General features: G+C 37.2%; 1 protein-coding gene across 3 annotated transcripts in view; it reads left to right on the forward strand.

The window, feature by feature from the left end:
• The window catches only part of uxs1 (UDP-glucuronate decarboxylase 1), a 151,859-nt gene that overhangs the window by 122,282 nt on the left and 6,550 nt on the right, over nt 1-23,027 (forward strand). For all 3 annotated transcript variants that reach the window (XM_039743859.1, XM_039743860.1, XM_039743861.1), the window contains 4 exons: nt 3,458-3,577; nt 5,534-5,577; nt 9,980-10,040; nt 18,554-18,611. In XM_039743859.1, the coding sequence (XP_039599793.1) occupies nt 3,458-3,577; nt 5,534-5,577; nt 9,980-10,040; nt 18,554-18,611 (283 nt within the window). The remainder of the gene's footprint in view (nt 1-3,457; nt 3,578-5,533; nt 5,578-9,979; nt 10,041-18,553; nt 18,612-23,027) is intronic.

Below are 23,027 nucleotides of genomic sequence, written 5' to 3' on the forward strand. Positions count from 1 at the left end.
CATTTTACCTGGTTGTGAGTTTATATAGACGTTAATTGTCACTACTTGGCTTCACTATTGCCTCACGTCTTCTACCCAATGATGGAATGGAAGCATAAACTGCCACATTATTGTTTTTAGTTTTAAAAACTATATCTGTCTTAATGTAGTTATGCAGACACAAGACAGAAACCAACAAAATGCAAAAATCATTCTGTCACATGGCATTTTTACAAATACCATCAATTTAATTTGCAGTTAACATTTAGTTGAACACCATGTCTTTGGAATTATTTATTAGATGTAACCTTAGACTCCCATCTAGAACTTAAATCTATCACCTTTGTGATCCTTTCAACCAGCGATGTTTAAGGAATGTTCTTGAGCATACTGAAGGTCATATACTGTATGTCAAAATGGCTTAGTATATACCAGTAGTCTTGTCAGTTCTGACTTCTGCTTTTTTAATTTTGAGTTATTTATTGACTTTTGATTTGTATACTGTTGTTTCCATTCCATATTCACACTTAAAATATTAGTCTTTGCTGATTTTTCTCTAGGATGAGGGAGCACTCAGTTGGCAAGGTGACATTGAGCAGGGAAAGTCCTGGCCAAGATCACTTGGAGATGAAAAGACCCACACTTACATGGAATAGCCTGACATGTTACTGTTAGTAGGAAGGGGACTGTTGGGGAAGATAGATATAATCTAGCATTATTCCCAGAGAGGTGAATAGATAGAAGTACGAACATGGAAAAGACAGAGACTGGCAGTCTGGCCTGCAGTAGTGTTGAGGACTTTACAGTGCAGGCAGCCCTGTTGTTGCTGTTGTTGGGGCTACCTGATACTCTAAAGACCTCATGGCAGAGAGTTGGTGGCTTCTTCATGGGTGAGTTCAGGAAGGCTTCCAGTAGATCAATGCCTATCCATTAGGTGGCAACACAGTGAACCTTATGTTGACAGTCAGACCGTAGTTCTTTTAAAAGAATAGGCAAAGCTGATAAGTTGTCAGAGAGAAGCCAGGTTACTAAAGTTTTGGTAATCAGGAAAACATGAAGTCACCAGAAGGATTTCTTGCCTTGTAGGAAAGGTAGGTTTGCCCTTGACCCAGAAGTAAAATTGGTAGATAAGTGAATAGGTGAGCCACACCACTAGAAAAACAACAGTGAGGCATCAGTTTCATTTTTTGTCGTTTATTGTTCACTTTCTTTGTTTGTCCAGAAATTAATTATAGCTATAATACCCTCTCTCTATAAATAAACATATTTTAAATATACCTTGTATAAAAAAATCTGCTCAATACTCAGTATCATCAACTAGATTTTCTATGTACTGTATATTTTCCAGATAATTTTTCATACCTGCAAAGGTGTAATTTGCTGTAAAATCATGCATATTTAAAACACCATTTGCACTTTTTCTCATCCTTGAAGTATTTTTTTATATTTTTTTATATTTAGATAATTCTAAGGGCTCCTATAAATTAAACAGCTGTTTACATTTTATTAATAATGTAATAATATAAAATATAAATGACAATGTTCTTCTAAATGGTATTCTTTGGTGTAGTTCAGAATTCTATAGAGAAAACCTTGCAGAACATGTACAACTTGTGTGTGTGTGTGTGTGTGTGTGTATATATATATATATATATATATAGTCTTTTCAATTATCTTGTATAAAAAGATCACACACTAATTAGTTTGCGTAATCCACACTACTAAATTGACTATGAAAGCTGTACAATGCCATACGCAGTTCATTTATCAATGGAGACAGACAGCAGCACAGCAATGGAGACTGTTTTGTAAAACGAAAGATTTTTATTTTTATTTTGCCAACATATGCAAAAGCTGGTAAGTTAACATACTATAAAGATCTCAAGTGTGTAACAAATCTTTCATCATTGTTAAGACATTTTCTGATAGTTTGCTGATGTAATTAGAATTATAAAATAAAAACAACTGCCTTGAATCAATCATTTTTGAATCCGTTATAATAGCAATTCCTTTAATTTACATCTACAGTTTGAGATTACGGTTTACTATTGAAAATGGTGTATCCAGCAGGGGATGCATCCTCCCTTAGAAGAGGTTCATTAGAGATTATAGCCATTACAAAATCCATACATAAATACTCTCATGTATGCTTTTGTGGCCTCACAACTGTACTACTGTAATGCATTTCTCTTTGGAGTGTTTAGTCATGCATATGCCCAGAATTCAGCAGGAAGGCTTCTTACTAAATTATGGAACCATATTACTCCCATTCTTCAACATTTGCATTTGCTGCCTGCACAATATTGTATACGTATACAGTATAAAGTACCTTTACTGGTATTTAGATTGCATCATGATTTGGCTCCACTGTGTCTCAATAACCTTCTCTCTCCCCACATTCCACCTCAAGCACTGCGGTCCTCTGGAGCACAACTGCTTTGTGTACCATCATCCAGGTTGCACACTGTGTGTGACAGGGCATTCAGTGCAGCTGGTTTTAGACTACGGAATGCCCTGCCACTATCCCTGCCGACTTGAATTTTGCTTCTTACCTCTAAAAAATTGCATTAACAACTCATCTTTTTAAAATAGCAATTTCCTAGTTTTATAAGCATGTTGTGTATATTTTATTAATTTATTTATAAATTGTTTGTTGTTATTAATTGTTGGTTTTTGAGTGTATTGTGACCTGCTGTGTCTTAAAAGGCAGATATGAATAAAATGTATAAATAATAAGTACAATTAAAAAGAATTACTTTGGTACACCACAAACAATAATACTGTAAAGCACAATTAAATAAATTTTAAGTGAATGCTTCTATTTGGTAAAGATGTATCTGTACCTTCAGTCAGGGTGCTGATTTTATAATTACCAAGGCAAGTTATACTTTTACTAGTAAATAATGAAAATAAAAAAAGTTTCTTTATTTTATGTATAAATTCCAATTGCACATTATGTATCCCCAATGTTATTACAGTTAAAAACACCCAATTTGGTATTAAAGGTTATCGACTTTCATGATTATATAGATTATTAATGGAAACAAATCTTGTTAGGGAGGCGAATCGTGGTAATTACACAAACAAAGCTGAAGTATACCTAGCACCATATCCAGTGACTTTGTTACTGTCTGCCTTGCTACCATAAACAAAACTTAAAAACATAATAACCAATGAATGCAGACTACTTTTCAACCTTTTACAAGCTCTCTAGCTTGTAATTGTTCTGCTGCATGTTATAAGAAGATCTGTTGTACTTTCAACATTTATACTATTATCTTCTCTTGATGAGATGCAACAGGAAAATGTTAAAGCAATAGTTAAGAGCAACAATATGTTAAAGTATTTTAAGGTAAATAATTATTGTTAATGTATATTTTTTTTACCCAGCTTACTTCAAATGAGAATGTTTTACAATGCTTCAATGTGTTTCTCAGCATTTATGGTATGTTAAGCCTTATCTTGTATCTGTCGTCAGGAGGGAGTGGAGGTGCGAGTTGCAAGAATATTTAATACCTTTGGTCCTCGTATGCACATGAATGATGGTAGAGTTGTAAGCAATTTCATCCTTCAGGCCCTACAAGGAGAAGCTCTTACTGTAAGTAGCATCAAATATTTTCAGCATTGCTTGTTTGAAGAACATTTTTTAAATGTTTGAATTGCTTGTAATGTAATTTGTAAAAGATAGCCATTATATTATACAGTGGTACCTTGAGATATGAGTGCCACAACGTACGAGTTTTTAGAGATACGAGCCGTCACAAGGTCGATTTTTTTTTTGCCTTGAGTTACGAGCCAAAATTCGAAATACGAGCCATCAAACAGCTTGTCGCCACACATTCCGAGGAACTGGCGATGGAGGAGTTGATGGAACTACAGATGCGGCAACATACGGAGGTTTGCAGGAGATCGGTATCGTGGTGGAGGTGATCTCTTAAAGTGAGATAAAGGAAGTGTTTGCAATGTGGGAAAAAGTTTCGAACTTTAAAGAAAAGAAACACCCATCAGTTACAACTGATCATGCAGTGGCGCTGTTTAATGACACTTGCCTATAGCTTGACTTTATTGAAAAGAAACCCTGAAAAAGATACAACTGATCGTGCGGCGGTGCTATTTAATGACACTTGCCTAACTCATTTCAGAAACATTCTAAAGCAAACAAAGCTCCTTGGATAGGTTTCTATTGAAACGCCTTGAGAATGAAAATGATGAAAGCATGGCAAAAAAGAAGAAAACTAGTGAAGAAGAAAATTAAGTTAAGCAACGTGAAATGAAAGAAAAAAGTTACAATATGCTAATCGGCTTTGCCAACATCTGTTTATTTCTTTAGATTCTCTTTTATGTATTAGGCTTATCTCATATCACAAGGTACCACTGTGTATCTATCTATCTCTATCTGTCTATCTATATCTCTATCTATCTCTCTTTATCTATATCTATATCTATCTCTATCTATCTGTCCATATCTATCTCTATCTATCTATCTCTATATATATCTCTTGTGAACGCTGGCCCGGACACACACAGACGGACATCATAAGTTCACCCACACACTGTTTATTTACAATATTTACAATGTTTTCTCACGTGCAACCCCAGTGCCTCTTGCACCGATTCCCCCAAAGTCCAGGGCCCACAGTCTCTGTGCCTTCTCTTCCTGGCCGCCTCCAGTCCTCTCCCCAGCTCAGTCTCGCTACCTCCCGACATCCACCAATGACTGGAGGGAGGCGGCCCCTTTTATGGGAACCCGGATGGGCTCCAGCTGCTTCCCAGCACTCCTCCGCAGACACGCCCTTGTGTGGCGGAAGTGCCGGCTGCGCACCCGGAAGCCGTCCGGGTGTCCCCTGTCGTCTTCCCCCCGGCACTTCTGGTGTGGCGGAAGTGCCGGGCTCCCGGGATAAACCGGCATCGGGGCGCCGCCTGGCGGTGGCCACGGGGCCCTACAGGGCTGGGCTTCCAAGCCCCCTACCCGAGGCCCCCAACATAACCAGGACGGACGCCCCCTCGCGGTCTGGAGGAGGCACAAGCCCTCCTCTCGTCCTCCTGGGCGTCCCGGCCGGGGACCACACTCTATATACATAATATTCGAACCTCGGGCGTCATCCATACAATTAGATCAAGACTCAGACTATGAATGTTATGAATGTAATTGCTCTGATCCCCAGGCTGTCAAATAAACAAACGATACGCTGTGGCGCAGTTTAAAGAGGCTTCGCCTCTGATGCTGACGTTCAAGGTTTGATCCCCGCGAGGGGTGCAGTTGAGTGTGTATGCCTGATGAGCCCAAATAAGGGTGAAACACATGTCGCGTACTCTTTGCATTATTTGACAGTAAATTATGTAACATTCTATGACCTGCTCCTCGCAATTGATAGGGCCCATGGCGGATGTTTACCGAGTGGCAAACCAACTACAAGCGTTACCTGGTAGGTAACCACCCATACAATCAGATCGGGACTCGGACTACGAATGCTATGAATATATAATATATATGTATATAAATAAATATTTTGTGTGTGTAATGTGTCATTGTGATTATGCTTTTTTTAAATAGGTTTATGGCTCTGGATCCCAAACAAGGGCTTTCCAGTATGTTAGGTAAGATGTTTTAACAAACTTAATCCAGTGTTTAATAATACTTTGTTCTTCAGGAAAAATACTCACATTATTATTACAATGTATAAAACTTATACTGCTTTTAGTTTTTTGAATGGTTTCATTACAAGTGAAAACCTGATAGACAATTAAAGCAAACTGTTTAAAATGAAGTTTCATAAGCTTTTGATCATACAATTATCAAGTTAAATAATGTACACGTATATTCTAATTCATAATAAATTATAAGGTTGCCTTTTTGAATCTGTTATGGTGTCGGCTGTGATTGAGCTCTTAATAACTTGGTGGGAGAAAATCTTTCTTTTATGCAGTTAATATGTTACTGTATATGACTTACTCTAAGTTGGGACTTCATCGTATTAGCTCTCATGGGCATGACTTTTTGCATTTCTGAAGTTATGCATTAAACATTTTCCATAACCAAATTTCTAAGAGTTATACAAATAATAAGATACCTTAAATCAGTGTTTTACCACATTAAGGAGAGAAAAAAAATAAGGTTATAACCATTTTAAAACAATCGCTTAACTAAATTTCTTGAAGTGTGTGTGAGTTAGCATATCAACTTAAGTATTTCTTATAGCATGTGTCTTTTTGATTAAATGTATTTATTATAGAACAGCCATCTAATATCTGCCTTAATATCATAATTTACTTTTTTCTTGTTAATTGCAAGATTGACTGCATATATCTAATCTAAGCAGATTTGATATATGGGGAGATATGTAAGTGATTAAGGTAATACTGTATATGAATGAATGGTGCCTCCTTGTGGATAATTTTTAAATATTTTTTAATTCACAACTCTTGTTTTTTTTAAAATGTTAATCAGTTCTGTTAAAATAATTATTGTGAGCATATTACAGAATGTTCTGTGTAACTTGATGCTGAAGAGTCTTCCAACTTTGGATCATTTTGACTTTTTAATGCTTATTGATTGATTGATTTGTCTTTCAGATGAGTTTGCATCCATCAGTATGTTGTTTTTGAATCCATATTTTTCGAGATTATTATTCAAACTTTTGATTAAATCATTTTGCAATTGTCATTTGCTAGGTGCTCTTAGTTTGTGATAAGTTAACAGGTAGAAAGTGTGCTATTATTTTATTGAAAAAATATTTGGCATGTAATGTGTTTATGTAACACTGTCATTGACTATGCATTTGTTTAGCTTTTTTCTTTTTCTGTGAAAAGTGGAACATAAAGTAAAGACTTACTGATCCTTTATTCTTTAGTAACAAGTTATCCAATGCAATTTTCCTTTTTCTCTTAAAACTTTTTTTTTTTTTTAATGGACTCATATAGTCTTCTCTTACTTTCACAGGGCTGTTGTAACAAATCTACAAACAACTGACTGCCCCTCTTAAACAACTCCAGCCCCCCTAAACTACATTTTAATGTACTTGCTTGCCACACAGCAGTGTCTTCAGCTGCCTTAGAACATAACTTTTGTGTTTCTCTACCCAGCAAATGCTTCCTCTCCTTGATTATTTCAAACATCTGGGAAAGCTGATGCAGCTTCTTGGTCAGCAAAAGATGACTCATTGACCAATTTAAACTTGGGAAAAGAATATGCTCCGAGCTGAGCTCCACAGCTAACGCAGTCTTGCGGAAGCAACTTCGTCACGCTGCCACCAAATACTCACAGAAAAATCCACAAGTTAATATACACGCTGTCTCTAGAGTTTCCCCACACTCAATGTATTCCTCGCATCCCCGTTACACCCTCTGATCTCCCATTTCAATTCAGATGCCTCTAATTTCCAGTAAGGCTCTGCTTCGCGATGACAATTAATAAGTCTCAGGGACACACCCTACAAAAGGTTGCCATTGATTTGAGGCAACATTGCTTTCCTCCTGGACAGAACTATACGTTGCATTCTCAAAAGTAATCTCAGTGCACAGCTTGGTCATATTACAACCGGAGTGCTGAACTGACAACGTGGTATACAAAGAGATCCTTAACAGATAGTTATTGGTATATTTTCCGTCAGTTTAAAAAGGTTTTCTTTTCTGCTTAATAAAAATTTAAAAGCAGTTCTTTGTTGCTGCGAAGCGCGTGGATTTTGCTATATACAGTATATATATGTGTATATATATATATATGTATGTATATATATGTATGTGTATATATATGTATGTATATATATATATATGTATATATGTATATATGTATATATATATATATATATATATGTGTGTGTATATATATATGTGTGTATATATATATATATGTGTATATATATATGTGTATATATATATGTATGTACAGTACAGGCCAAACGTTTGGACACACCTCCTCATTCAATGTGTTTTCTTTATTTTCATGAACATTTACATTGGTAGATTCTCACTGAAGGCATCAAAACTATGAATGAACACATGTGGAGTTATGTACTTAACAAAAAGGTGAAATAACTGAAAACCTGTTTTATATTCTAGTTTCTTCAAAATAGCCACCCTTTGCTCTGATTACTGCTTTGCACACTCTTGGCATTCTCTTGATGAGCTTCAACAAGTAGTCACCTGAAATGGTTTTATTTATTTATCTTCCAAAAGAAGGTTATAGATACAGGAATGTATATAAAAAGATTTCCAAATAATTGAAATTCAACCATTCCACTGTTTGAATGATCATCTACAAATTAAGAAGATTTCAAAATGCCATCTTGTCCAAGTTCAGCCTGGGAACAGAGCTCAAGAGTGTGAAATAAGTCTGTAAGAATTCTGGAACCTCATCACAAAACCTGCAGAAAGCTATCGCCACTGTTGATGTCCCAATGCATGAGTCTACTATTAGAAGGAAGTTGCACAAATTAGATCTACATGGAAAGTGTTCAAGAAGGATACATTTGTTGTCCAGAAAAAAATGCAGAAGGGCAAGGCTCAGGCAAAGACCATGTCTTCTGAAACAATGTAGTGTGGACAGACTAGGCAAAGATAGAGCTATTCAGCTATAGTACCAGAAGACATGTTTGGTGAAATCCAAAGCATTTCACTTGGTACCATCTGTAAAGCATGGCGATGGAAATGTTACGGTTTTTGCTCCTTTGCTGCATCACACCCTGGGGAGCACACCATCATTGAAATTACCATGAATTCTCCATTGTACCATAGGGTGCAGAAGATTTAAGTTCAACCAAAAGTAGACCTTGCAGCATGACAATGACCCTTAACCTAACAGTAAATCCTCCAATTAGTGGCTGAAAAGAATGAAACAGAGGGTTCTAAAATGGTCAATTAAAGCCCAGATCAGAGATGTTGCAGAGGGATTTGAAATGGGCTATGCACACATGACATCACTCAATCATCGCATAGCTGAAATAATTCTGCATAGAGGAATGGAAGAAAATTTGTCCCAGTTGATGTCAGAGATTGATAGAAAGTTACAGGAAACACCTTCTTCAGGCATATCTATTAATTGTTTGTTGAATAAATTATTGAAAGGTCAAATTTTCATTGTATGTAAAGATGCTATTTAAACGAAGATCAAATCTTGATTTGTCCACATATGTTAAAAAAAAATTCTGGGGTGGACTTACATATTTTAAAGCATCAAAAATCATTAATATTTTCCATTAATTTGGAAGACTTGCAGTTAATTGTTGTCCTTCCTTGACTTCTTATCAACATTAACAAGTCTTTATTGTGCTCTGAGATTGCTCAAGCTCTGTTACAATCTTTTGCACAATTATTTCTTGTTTAAAGAGATACTATATATTGGAATTTATAGAGATGTTTCTGTCATCCTAAATTATATTGTTTTGAACATTTTCCTTTAAATCTCTCGAGTGTTCATTTTTAATAGCTTTAAATGCTTGCACAAACTGGGTTAGGCTGTAAAAGTAATACCACTGGGGCCTACAAACTGTGCTCACTGTGGCTAAGAGACTATTTTTCTAGAGGTGTCAAAACTTTTCTCCCACTTGAGTTCCATTAAAAAATGTTGTGCTTTTTTATTGCCTGTAAAATAATTGATGAGTTGTGAAAAACAAAATCCGATTAAGAAAGAATGCCATCAATTTGTCCACCCATTTTTTAATCAATTAGCCTAAGTTGACGTCTGTGATAAACAATGAGCCTATCTTCCATAGAATCTAACTTTGAAAAGAGTTTTGCTCTGAACAGATTATGATTTTTTAATAGTGCTGTATAATAGTGCAATACAGTTATTACCAATACCCAGACTCTCATGCTGGGCCAGTTCAAGCCTCTGAAACATAAGATAATCATTCACAATGCACATAGAGGACCCAAATACTAGAGAAAATGTGAAGAACCGGAAGAATACTTTAATAACTGGCAGATCAAATGTGTTTTGCTTGTATTTTAACTTTGGTGTTTTTTTCCCCTAAGTGAAACTGTTTTTCTTTTCCTTTTACAGTGATCTTGTGAATGGACTTGTTGCTTTGATGAACAGCAATGTCAGCAGTCCAGTAAATCTGGTAAGATTCACTTTTTCAAGCTGGGTCATCAGTGGAAAGATGCACTAAAGAACTAACAATTTCTGAAATTAATATAAAACTAGAAGGCTGTAAATCCCTTAATTTACTTGTGGTTGACCTTGAAGTAATGATTCTAGATTAATGTAATGCAATGTTTTCCAGTCTTCTGAAATTATTACACCATTACCTAACCTAGGCTAGCGTAAGGAACTACACTTATGCTGTTCTCAAGTCCCTTCAGTGGTAATTTAATGCTGATTCTAATTAATAGTGTTTCTATACTTCTTGTAATACTATGAACATTTTTCTATTTTTCTGGGAAGCATGTGTAGTATAACAAGCAACTCTGTGTTTGGAGATGTGAATCACTTGCAGCATTAAATAGAAAGTAAAGCAAACTACTCTTAGAGAGTCAGTTTTAAAAGGATTATTTTAATTCTTGATTCCTGGGCTTTGCCTTTTGTGTCCTGGGGCCTCACGTATAAACGGTGCGTACACACAAAAGTATTCCACGTTTACTTCGAAATGTATAAAAACTAAACTTGTTGTAAAGCCATGTACAGCCTTACCCTGTGCATACACAAAGTTTCCACTGGTGGTACCAAGCGTCAAAGCAGTGCTACTGTTCCTGTGTTGTTTCTTTTTTAGATTCATATCCCTGACAGGACTTTACCAAATACACTGAAATTTACTGCATATCATTTACAATCGGGTGCTTTAAATTGTTAATCAACCTGTAACACCGTAAAAGTATAATGGACCAACTATTCTAAATACCATAGCTGCTTTAGCGTTCCCATTAGAAATAGAGAAAATGATTAATCCGTTCCCATGAAAAAAAAAATCCTATTGCTATTGGCATATTATACATTGATAGGGTTGTATAAAATAATTTAAACACTGCTTAATACTAAAATACATAAATACAAAAGCAATTAGATGAAATAAATGAAAATTTTACCTCACTTTACTTTTTAATAACATCTTTGTTTTTCACAATCGTAGATACCGTGTTCTCGCAAACGGTATGCAACAGCCATGTCCCGGATACGCATGCCACCTTCATACTTTTCAACAATCAATTCAAATTTACATGAAAAAAACACAAAATCACGTTGTGATGATGCAGGTTTGCTGTATGCTCCCATCTGTTGCCGGGGAGCCCTTGAACCCTACACCGTTGGTAATGTGCCTCGCTGCTAACCTCATCGGTAAAGCAAGGGGATGGTGAAAAAGTGCAAAGTGCTTTTATTAAAACAATTAACAAAACAAGGTGTTCAAATTAAAGTGCAGTCTCCAAAGTTCCAATAAATAATCCATAAAATCAGAAGTGAAACGTGGAGGTTAAAAACAATAGAAAAAGTCTTCTTAAAAACAACGAAGTTAAAATAGAGCAGTAAGCATTCTTTAAAAAAAACAACAAGAAGCCCGGTGCCTTTTTACCTGGCGGCAACGCTTCTTTCTTTTTACTCCCCTTCAAGCCAACTCGCGCTTCTGTTTATCAAGATAAGCAGCCCTCTCTCTCACTCACTCACCCTCTCGTCCGTTCTTTCTTTTTACTGCCCTTCTAGCTGACTCGCGCTTCTGTTTATCAAGATAAGCAGCCCCAGGAACAATCATGAATGCGGATGGTTCCTCACAAGTGCATTTTGATGAGAAACGCCCACATTGCGAATCGCCCTGACAACCTTCAGCCACATAACCACCACGCCCCCTCACCAAGCTGCGGCGGTGATTATTTATTTTAAAGCTGGACTTTGACAGGAGCTGTGGACCCGCTATATCACACACGTGAAAGTTCAAAGAGAGTTATAGCGGGTTGTTCACTGAATGCTAGCAACTGGCGCACTAACGCTCGTGGGCAGTCGTGGCTTTGTCTCGAGAGAGGTAAACAAGGTTAGCACGCGAGTCATATTCCAAACAAAGGTCGTATACCAAGCAAAATTTTTCGTGTCCAAACAGGACGTATACCAAGTTGGACTTATTCCAAAGCAGACGTATACCAAGGTGTATGTGTGTGTGTGTGTATATATATATATATATATATATATTTATATATATATATATATATATATATATATTATATATATATATATATATATATATATATATATAAATATATATTTATGTGCGTTACTTTTCACGATGACCGCGATTTATGGAGCTCAAGTGCGTGGAAGTTGGCCTATGCAGTTTTGTGTATCTGAATTTCCACTTTTATCTGTATGTACGCCATGTTTTAGTGCGAGTTCTACGTACAACGTGATGCATGATGCTTCTGGTCACTAAATACAGTGTTGGTGGCTGTTTATTATTCTTAATACGTTCAAAAATGTTTACAGACCTGTATCCTGTGAGATGTATAAATTAGGTTTCTGTGATACCTCCTATTACTGCACATCCATTTCTGTATTGTTCCAGTGCCAAAATCACTGTAACGTGTTTTGTACTTTTTTTGTTTGTTTTTTTTTTATGTTACCAAATTTACCCGCTCCATTCTGTTTTTACTTATTCTGTTAGATTATGTTTTAATAACATGCCAAGTTTGAAGGAGAACATTTTAGTAACTTGGTGCAGTCACAGATATCTATAATTGGATTTATGCTTATCACTAGTGACATCACATTCAAAAATGTATAAACCAATGTAGGCTCAGGCAAAGATGTAATTGTTTTAAAAATGAGTGTAAATTATACAAAGACTGGCATCATTTGGAATGACATTGCCAGACATTAGAAGAAAATATTTTGAACAGAATGAAATTAAGTTATTCTCATTTCCCTGTAGTCTCAAGTGTTGATCTTTGCATTCCACGTGTCTTTAGTTTAAGAAGTTCTTATCATCAGCTGTGTCCGGATAATTTCATAATGACAAATAGCAGGACATCTTCAGCAGTTATTACACTGCTGTTTCTGCTATGTAGTCTGCATTTTACAGTGGTGTGAAAAACTATTTGCCCCCTTCCTGATTTCTTATTCTTTTGCATGTTTGTCACACAAAATGTTTCTGATCATCAAACACATTTAACCATTAGTCAAATATAACACAAGTAAACACAAAATGCAGTTTTTAAATGATGGTTTTATTATTTAGGAGAAAAAATCCAAACCTACATGGCCCTGTGTGAAAAGTAATTGCCCCTGAACCTAATAACTGGTTGGGCCACCCTTAGCAGCAATAACTGCAATCAAGCGCTTATGATAACTTGCAATGAGTCTTTTACAGCGCTCTGGAGGAATTTTGGCCCACTCATCTTTGCAGAATTGTTGTAATTCAGCTTTATTTGAGGGTTTTTATAGCATGAAGCGCCTTTTTAAGGTCATGCCATAGCATCTCAATTGGATTCAGGTCAGGACTTTGACTAGGCCACTCCAAAGTCTTCATTTTGTTTTTCTTCAGCCATTCAGAGGTGGATTTGCTGGTGTGTTTTGGGTCATTGTCCTGTTGCAGCACCCAAGATCGCTTCAGCTTGAGTTGACGAACAGATGGCCGGACATTCTCCTTCAGGATTTTTTGGTAGACAGTAGAATTCATGGTTCCATCTATCACAGCAAAAGCAGCAAAACAACCCCAGACCATCACACTACCACCACCATATTTTACTGTTGGTATGATGTTCTCTTTCTGAAATGCTGTGTTCCTTTTACGCCAGATGTAATGGGACATTTGCCTTCCAAAAAGTTCAACTTTTGTCTCATCAGTCCACAAGGTATTTTCCCAAAAGTCTTGGCAATCATTGAGATGTTTCTTAGCAAAATTGAGACGAGCCCTAATGTTCTTTTTGCTTAACACTGGTTTGCATCTTGGAAATCTGCCATGCAGGCCGCTTTTGCCCAGTCTCTTTCTTATGGTGGAGTCGTGAACACTGACCTTAATTGAGGCAAGTGAGGCCTGCAGTTCTTTAGACGTTGTCCTGGGGTCTTTGTGACCTCTCGGATGAGTCGCCTCTGCGCCTTGGGATAATTTTGGTCGGCCGCCACTCCTGGGAAGGTTCACCACTGTTCCATGTTTTTGCCATTTGTGGATAATGGCTCTCACTGTGGTTCGCTGGAGTCCCAAAGCTTTAGAAATGGCTTTATAACCTTTACCAGACTGATAGATCTCAATTACTTCTGTTCTCATTTGTTCCTGAATTTCTTTGGATCTTGGCATGATGTCTAGCTTTTGAGGTGCTTTTGGTCTACTTCTCTGTGTCAGGCAGCTCCTATTTAAGTGATTTCTTGATTGAAACAGGTGTGGCAGTAATCAGGCCTGGGGGTGGCTACGGAAATTGAACTCAGGTGTGATACACCACAGTTAGGTTATTTTTAACAAGGGGGCAATTACTTTTTCACACAGGGCCATGTAGGTTTGGATTTTTTTTCTCCCTAAATAATAAAAACCATCATTTAAAAATAAAAACCATCATTTAAAAACTGCATTTTGTGTTTACTTGTGTTATATTTGACTAATGGTTAAATGTGTTTGATGATCAGAAACATTTTGTGTGACAAACATGCAAAAGAATAAGAAATCAGGAAGGGGGCAAATAGTTTTTCACACCACTGTATGTGCTGGTACTTAGTGATAGCCATTTTTGTCATTCATGGATGACACACAGTGATTTGTATGTGTAAGGAGATGTATACCAAATAATAAATGATAAAGAAAGATATTAATAGAATTTTGTTAATTACGTGAAATTTTATTTTATAAAAAGTTTTTTTCTTCTTCACAATTTTCTTTTTTTATACCATTCCCATGCTTACTTAACCAGTAAATAAGCACCATTTATGTATGGAATGTAGGAAAACTGTGACTGATATAAAGTATCAAAGGGGCTTTACTGACGACTTTGATCTACTTGTACAAATTAAATTCAGCCCATGATAATGTTTATAACAGTCTGTTTGATACCAATGCAGTAGTAAATTTATTTAATCTGGACATGCAGTCATATAAGCAAATAAGTACACCACACATACAGTGCGTCCGGAAAGTATTCACAGCGCATCACTTTTTCCACATTTTGTTATGTTACAGCCTTATTCCAAAATGGATTAAATTAATTTTTTCCTCAGAATTCTATACACAACACCCCATAATGACAACGTGAAAAAAGTTTACTTGAGATTTTTGCAAATTTATTAAAAATAAAACAATTGAGAAAGCACATGTAAATAAGGCCTTGTTCACACGGGCGTTAAGTTTTTGGATAAACGAACTTGCTCTGAACGTCCTAGACGTTTATGTTGCATTTTGTGGTGGTGATCGATTGACTTCTACACCGGCATTCGTTTGTCTCTGTCGAAAGCCAGCCTGCAGCCCAAATTGTAGTTTGTGTGTTAACCTGTGGAGGCAGTGTCGGGAACTGGATATGAAAGCCCTTGCCGTTTTATTTGAGGTGCCTCCTTTCAATATTGACCATTTTTCTATGTTAGATATTAATTTTCTTGTTTTAAAAATACTCATAATACGGCGACGTAGGGAGAGAAAAAATCGCCGCCACTACTGGGTTCATCCTCTGACTGCACAACGTCAGGTTAAAGGAAGTTTTTTTGTGCTTTATGAAGAAATGAGAAAATTTCCGCGCAAGTTTTTTAATTACTGTCGGATGTCGGTTTCCACTTTTGATTGTCTGCTGCAGCTGGTGCAATGCCACATTGCACGCCGATCAACCAATATGCGACTTGGTGTTAGCCCCGAAGAGAGACTACTTGTCACTTTGAGGTAAGGAAACAGTAGTCGAGTGTGCGCTTACACCGATGTTATGCACTGAAATGCGCCCCGCCATGGATTGCCCCCCCTACATAATCGTTATCAAATATTATATTAGAACATAAATTAATAGGTTCATGGTTTACAAATTACATGAGACAATAAAATAAAACAAGCAATATGAAAATATATATGTTGTTTATGAAAACATAAAAATATCCAGGCCTCCGAAGCGTAAAATAAACGCGTAGAAAACGAACTAGAAGCGGTTTCCTTGCGTTCATTGGGTTTTGAACGCCAAGAAAAAGCTGGATGCAACGTTTTTTTGATGCCGTATAAATGCACTGCCGGACAAACGCACGTCACCAAAGCCCGTGTGAACACTCTCATTGACTCCTACGTGTAGAAAACACTCGGCGCTTGATCCGAGCTCACCGGACGCTACGAACGCAAAAAAAAACGCTCGATTTTAACGCCCGTGTGAACAAGGCCTAAATATTCACAGCCTTTGCCATGAAGCTCAAAATTGAGTTCAGGTGTATCCTGTTTCCCCTGATCATCCTTGAGATGTTTCTGCAGCTTAATTGGAGTCCACCTGTGGTAAATTCAGTTGATTGGACATGATTTGGAAAGGCACACACGAGTCTATATAAGGTCCCACAGTTTACAGTTCATGTTAGAGAACAAAGCAAGTATTAAGTCAAAGGAATTGTCTGTAGACCTCCAAAACAGGATTGTCTCGAGGCTCAAATCTGGGGAAGGTTACAGAAAAATTTCTGCTGCTTTGAAGGTCCCAATGAGCACAGTGGCCTCCATCATCCGTAAGTGGAAGAAGTTTGAAACCACCAGGACTCTTCCTAGAGCTGGCCGGCCATCTAAATTGAGCGATCGGGAGAGAAGGGCCTTGGTCAGGGAGGTGACCAAGAACCCAATTGTCACTCTGTCAGAGGTCCTCTGTGGAGAGAAGAGAACCTTCCAAAAGGACAACCATCTCTGCAGCAATCCACCAATCAGGCCTTAGTAAAAGGCACATGGCAGCCCGCCTGGAGTTTGCCAAAAGGCACCTGAAGGACTGTCAGACCATGAGAAACAAAATTCTCTAGTCTGATGAGACAAAGATTGAACTCTTTGGTGTGAATGCCAGGCGTCACGTTTGGAGGAAACCAGGCACCGCTCATCACCAGGCCAATACCATCTCTACAGTGAAGCATGGTGGTGGCAGCATCATGCTGTGGGGATGTTTTTCAGCAGCAGGAATTGGGATACTAGTCAGGATAAAGGGAAAGATGACTGCAGCAATGTACAGAGACATCCTGGACGAAATCCTGCTCCAGAGCGCTCTTGACCTTAGACTGGGGCGACGGGTCATCTTTCAGCAGAACAACAACCCTAAGCACACAGCCAAGATATCAAAGGAGTGGCTTCAGGAGAACTCTGTGAATGTCCTTGAGTGGCCCAAACTTGAATCTGATTGAACATCTCTGGAGAGATCTTAAAATGGCTGTGCACTGATGCTTCACATTTGTACTGATGGAGCTTGAGAGGTGCTGCAAAGAGGAATGGGCAAAACTGGCCAAGGATAGGTGTGCCAAGCTTGTGGCATCATATTCAAAAAGACTTGAGGCTGCAATTGCTGCCAAAGGTGCATTGACAAAGTATTGAGCAAAAAATGTGAATACTTATGTACATGTGATTTCTCAGTTTTTTTATCTATACTAATAAAAGGCAAATCCCTCACTCACTCACTCACTCACTCACTCACTCACTCACTCATCACTAATTCTTCAACTTCCCGTGTAGATAGAAGGCTGAAATTTGGCAGGCTCTTTCCTTACAGCTTACTTACAAAAGTTGGGCAGGTTTCATTTCAAATTCTACGCGTAATGGTCATAACTGGAACCTATTTTTTCGTCCATATACTATAATAGACTTCTGCTCGATGCCTGTGGGAAGCGGAGTTACGCCTCCCACGTAATTTAGTGCCCGCCCATATAAGGCCGTCCGTCAGCGGCAATCCAATAGAAACACTGCCGCTAAATATTCACGGGTGAAGGACTGTGCTAATGCACACAAAGATGTGATGGTCAGGGTGGTGTTTGGCACAAACTTGGCGAAACTGCGAGAGAAACTTTTAAGTGCCGGGTCTTAGCTAACATTAAATACAGCCGTGGACATCGCACGAGATGGCACCAGCACAGCTGGGAACCTTCGATGCATGTACACCGAGCGGCTCACATGAACTGACGCAGTGCACAGACAAAAAGCAACAGTTCCAAAGAGTACTGAACAAAAACCGAATTACACAATTGAGAAGGCAGCAAAAAAATATGAAGCGTGTGATACATACAAACATATTCATAAGTGAAACTGCTGCGGAAACAAAGCACACGGTGGAAAAAGTCAATGTCCCGCTAAAGGAAGACAGTGTAAAAAAAAACCTGCTCATGCAGTGTGTCCCGTCTCAGATAAAGAGGAAGACGAAATGTTTATTGATGCAGTAAGAAACGAATCGATGAATGAAACCTCTTATCTTTACAACGTTTGACAAACACGGAATGTAACTTGAACACAACACATCCTACAAATACGAAACTGATTGAAAGAAATCCTTCCATCTGGGGTGGTTGCCATCCTGGGCACTCCTGAAGGTATTTTTCTTTACATTTATTATAGCCTTATTTGAAGGTCCTACCAGCCCTCTCAGCCGAATTTTTTTTTTATAAGTCAACCAGCAAAAAGGAAAATTTCCAAATTGAGGATTCAGCATTTAATATGTTTAGTAACCTAATATTTTGTCTCATGTTTTTCATTAACAGGGCAATCCAGAAGAACACACCATATTAGAATTTGCCAAATTAATCAAAAATCTTGTTGGTAAGTTACATGTTGTCCAAACATAGCTAGAATGTTATATCTATTAATAAACTAATCATAGAATAGAAGTTTTTTTTAACCATTTACCACATTATGTAAATGTCTTGAGAAGTTCAGAAAGTATTTGGTGCTGTTATGGGATTCATAACTTTTTATTACCTTTGGCTTTGGAGGACCATATTATTTTTTCTGAGAGCACCATCACAATGTGTTGTAAAATCAGAGTGGATAAATATTTCTCAGACCTTTTTATGTCATTTTATTGAAACCGTGTATGTTGGACATATATTGCAGGTGTAAAAGGAATCAAATGAGCTTGCCATCTGTTGTTTTGCTTAAGGGGTTTAAATCTTACACAATTAAGTCAAGTACAATTAGGGCTAAAGAAGTATGATCTATTACCAGAATTAATTTGTTTCATATTAAGAAAGCCAAAACCATCACAGGTCTCCAGGATCTTTCACCCCTACTTAATAAATACCTTTGAATATGTGACATTTTTGTATGATTTTTAAACCATGGTTAACCATTAAATTTAGTGTAATGATACTTTTTTCTCATTTATTGTAGTGGTATAGTTCAAAATAAGTTATTACAAGCAATGCTGTATCATTCTGTTTCTTGTGCTACTGGTAAATTTTAAATTTATATCCTCCTACACACAGTTAGAAAGAAACTGACACCTTCAAATTTCTGAGGTTTGTAGGCCTGGTTTGTGATTTGCAGGGTATACATTTGTATCGATAATTGTTACATGGGTCGTCTTAGAGAAATCATAAAAGCATCAGAGGCGTTCTAGTATTCTTAACCACTAAAATGTAATATATTAAAAATGCAATTCACAAATGCTGAAAAAAAAAAAATTTGTATTTTTGGGATGGCTTGGGTGGAGGGAGGACTGGGGTATAATGTCAAGCGTGTTTTTAGCTTACCTATACCCAGTAACAGCTATGCTGTTTGGTGCTAAGTCTGAAGCCTTGACATGCTTTATAGTATTTAGTGTTACTGATTGCCTGCTCATTTTTGTACTTTGTAACTTACGTGTCTCTTTGTAGACAGTGTAGTCTTTATATAAATGTAGTCTGGGGCTGAAGTCCCAGATCTGCAGGGCTTTGATGTTAAAAGTCAAGCATGAGCCAGTCAATATTCATCAAACCTTTTAAGTTTTAAGACTGGCAATTTGGTAAGCTTTGAGCTGTCAAGATTGGGCATTACTAGCTTTTCACAGCCCCAGAGTTGCAGTTATTTAAGGAAGTTACGGTAGTTTTCTTGCACTCAGACACTGTGGTGTTTTTTTAAAAGCACACAGGTGTGACAGAAAGCAGTGAGAGGTTGAGGATATCAAGCAAAACACCATACAGGCCAGTTAATTTGCAGGATTTTAACTTCTTTAAACCTTAACAAAATAGCATTTTAACGCCAAGCAGTTATTATATAGTATTTCCCTCTGCTGATAAAACCTTCCTTTAAACTCTTACCGCTGAATGGGAATAACAACTCTGATTGGAGTTGCTTTTAGTCCTACATGAGAATCCAAATCAGGCTTTTAACTTGCCTTTTAAACATCCTAGTTTTTTCCTTCTTTAAAACTTTGTATATTGTCTAGTTTCAGTTTAGGGTTTTTGTTTAAAATATTTTTCCATTAATGGCAATAAATAACATTATTTACTGTTTATATTTTTAATAAAAATATATTATTTTATTTGAAAATATGCAGTGGATGTAGTGATAAGACTGAAACTTTTTTTTTTTAGTTTTTACTTATCTTGCATGTTCATACATTGTTGCATGCAAGATGTTATTAAAAGTCAAAAAGGTTCGACAGGATTTGACTTGATTTTAGCCTTTAAATTAACACAAGTCAAAAGTTCAGTAAAAATGTAATATCCAGTATATATCCATAATGTGGATATTACATCTTTACTGGGCACCATATCAATTTGTTGATATCCACTGTATATTTACTGCATCTCATGCGTGTGAGAAATGCATATCTGAAGTTTTCAATAAATATTTTGCTTTATGTAGGCAGTAGACAATGTAATATATAAATTAATATAGCTCTTTTCTAACCTATGAAAGGCAATTTACATAGAGAGTTAGGAGCCACTTCAATGATGATCAGTGTGTAGCATCCACATGGATGATGCAGTGGTAGCCATTAGTGTGCTATTAGGTGGTGAAGCAGTGTGAGTGAGAGTTACCCAGTAAGGGACAGGAAACGATTAGGTGCCAAAATGCCAGTTTAGTCAGGACATCAGGATAAACACTACTTTTTTTTTTCTCTAAAGATAATCAGGATCTTTATGACCAAAGGATGGTGCCAGTTTTATAGCATAGTCTCCCCATCACACAGACCTCCGGGTAAGCACCCTGCTGGCCCCACGAACACCTTTTCCAGCAGCGACCCAAGCTTTTCATAGATTGTGCTCAGCCAGTATTTGAATGGGAGACCAACATGCCTAGCTTCATGTGGATTACCTGTTCTAAAGAGCAACTGTTATGGTTGCTGTCCAGTGTAGACTACTCAAAGAAAACAAATTCAGGTGATATTCATATTCATTTATTATGTAATTGTAAAACAAGCTTATAGTAAAGAATTCTACTCACTTTTATTGTCTGTGCTCTGAAGGATTCTTAGAAAGTAGCTTTGTGGATTATTGTAAGGTAGAAGCCGTTTTTATTCTGCAGCTTTGGACTTTTTGTACAGCTTGCCATTTGTGGGTCGTATGGATCTTAATCCTGTTTAAATCTGATCTGCCAGTCCCATTTTCATCTTCATCCAGAGGTGTTCTCAAATGTTTTGCCATATTTTCATTTTCTGAAATACCTAAATACCAAATAACTTTAATTCCATTGATTTCGGTTCTCTTCTCCAGAACACTTTCTTAGAGGCTTTTCATAGGGTTTCATATAATTTTTTATTTAAATCCTAACTTGAGATTTGAAATTTAATAAAAGTGACTTTCCCATTTATGTTAGCAGTTTGTAGTATTATTATTATTATTATTATTATTTATGGAGACTAAACCCAGTTCCCCACTGATAGCCTCTGACTGCAGGCCCTCTTTACTAATACGCAGGCACGCTAACCCAGATGTATAACACATACGCCTGGTAACAAACATGACTAAATTTCACTTAGAACTGGTTGGGAACAATTAGACGACTCACCGAGTGTCATATTTGTAAACCAATCCAATGCCTTGTGAAGATGGCACTGTTGATTTTGAACTCCAAAGAGTGGAGATGCTGTTCTGATTACGATGAACCATCTACAGTCAAAGGTCTCCTAAATTAATCCCTATCAGTCATATACATTTGGTTAGTGTGTGCTGAGAACACACTGAATGTGTTAAAAGAAAACCCAACCTGTTCCAGTCAGATTATACATTGGTATTGAAGACCTCAATGGACTAATGTACAAGTGAACAATATGTTGTCCGCTGACTGTGCTCTCTATTCAGGTACAATAATAGTTGATGTAAGGTTCAAAGAATTGGCAGCTATGTTTATGAAAATAGAATTGCAAAATATGCAATATGCAATATTGAAGTAAAACGTGTGCCACACCCTGTCAAAAGGACTGTCCTTAAGAGAGAAGATAATGAAGAGACACTGGAGATGCAGATTTCAGTACTCAAAAAACACCCAAATCAGTAATTGTGCCTGATGACACCCATAGAAGGCTGCACAGCAGCCACATTTTGACTGCACATCTAAATCAATAACTAAAGTAAGTTAACGTTACTACCTAATTTAAAAATGCAAAAATCCCATGACAGAATAGCTGCAGCATTTTAACTTGTAGTATTTCCATTGACCACAATGCTTATCTCAACTCCGTTTGCTGCTGTTCTGCTAAATAGAGATTCAGTAGTTACAATGACAGAAAGATACTATAGCATACATAGCAGATATCCTAGTTGGCTCTGCAACTCTTTTCAAACACATGAAGCCAACTTGCTGCGGTGGTCTCTGTGTGTCTGTCTGTCTGTCTCCCCTGACATTACAACATACAAATTAATTGTTAAGCTTCAGTTGTGCTGCTATGCTCCTAAATGAATGGCTTTTTATTTTCTCACAAGACTTTTGCTCAGTTTCTTTTGCTCTTTCTCTGAAACCTCGGTGGTTTCAAGTACATGAACTGGAGCAATTGGAGTTGGGCTTAAGGAAGAAGCCCTGTGGACATAGCCTTTTGTTTCGGCAGATTTCACCCACTATTTACTACAACCTTTTTATTGAGTTGTCCCCAGATGTGTATTCTTGATTTGAGAATCCTGTCTGGCGCTGCGATATTAACAGGTGACTTGATTCTTAGTGATGTTTGGCAGACACCTGGATTATTCAGAAAGCTGCTGTGCTTTACCCTCCAGTTTGAATGAATGTTAAATTCACAAGCAGTAGTGCAGATAT

The sequence above is a fragment of the Polypterus senegalus genome, chromosome 2 (genome assembly GCF_016835505.1).
Source record: "Polypterus senegalus isolate Bchr_013 chromosome 2, ASM1683550v1, whole genome shotgun sequence".
Classification (NCBI taxonomy): domain Eukaryota; kingdom Metazoa; phylum Chordata; class Cladistia; order Polypteriformes; family Polypteridae; genus Polypterus; species Polypterus senegalus.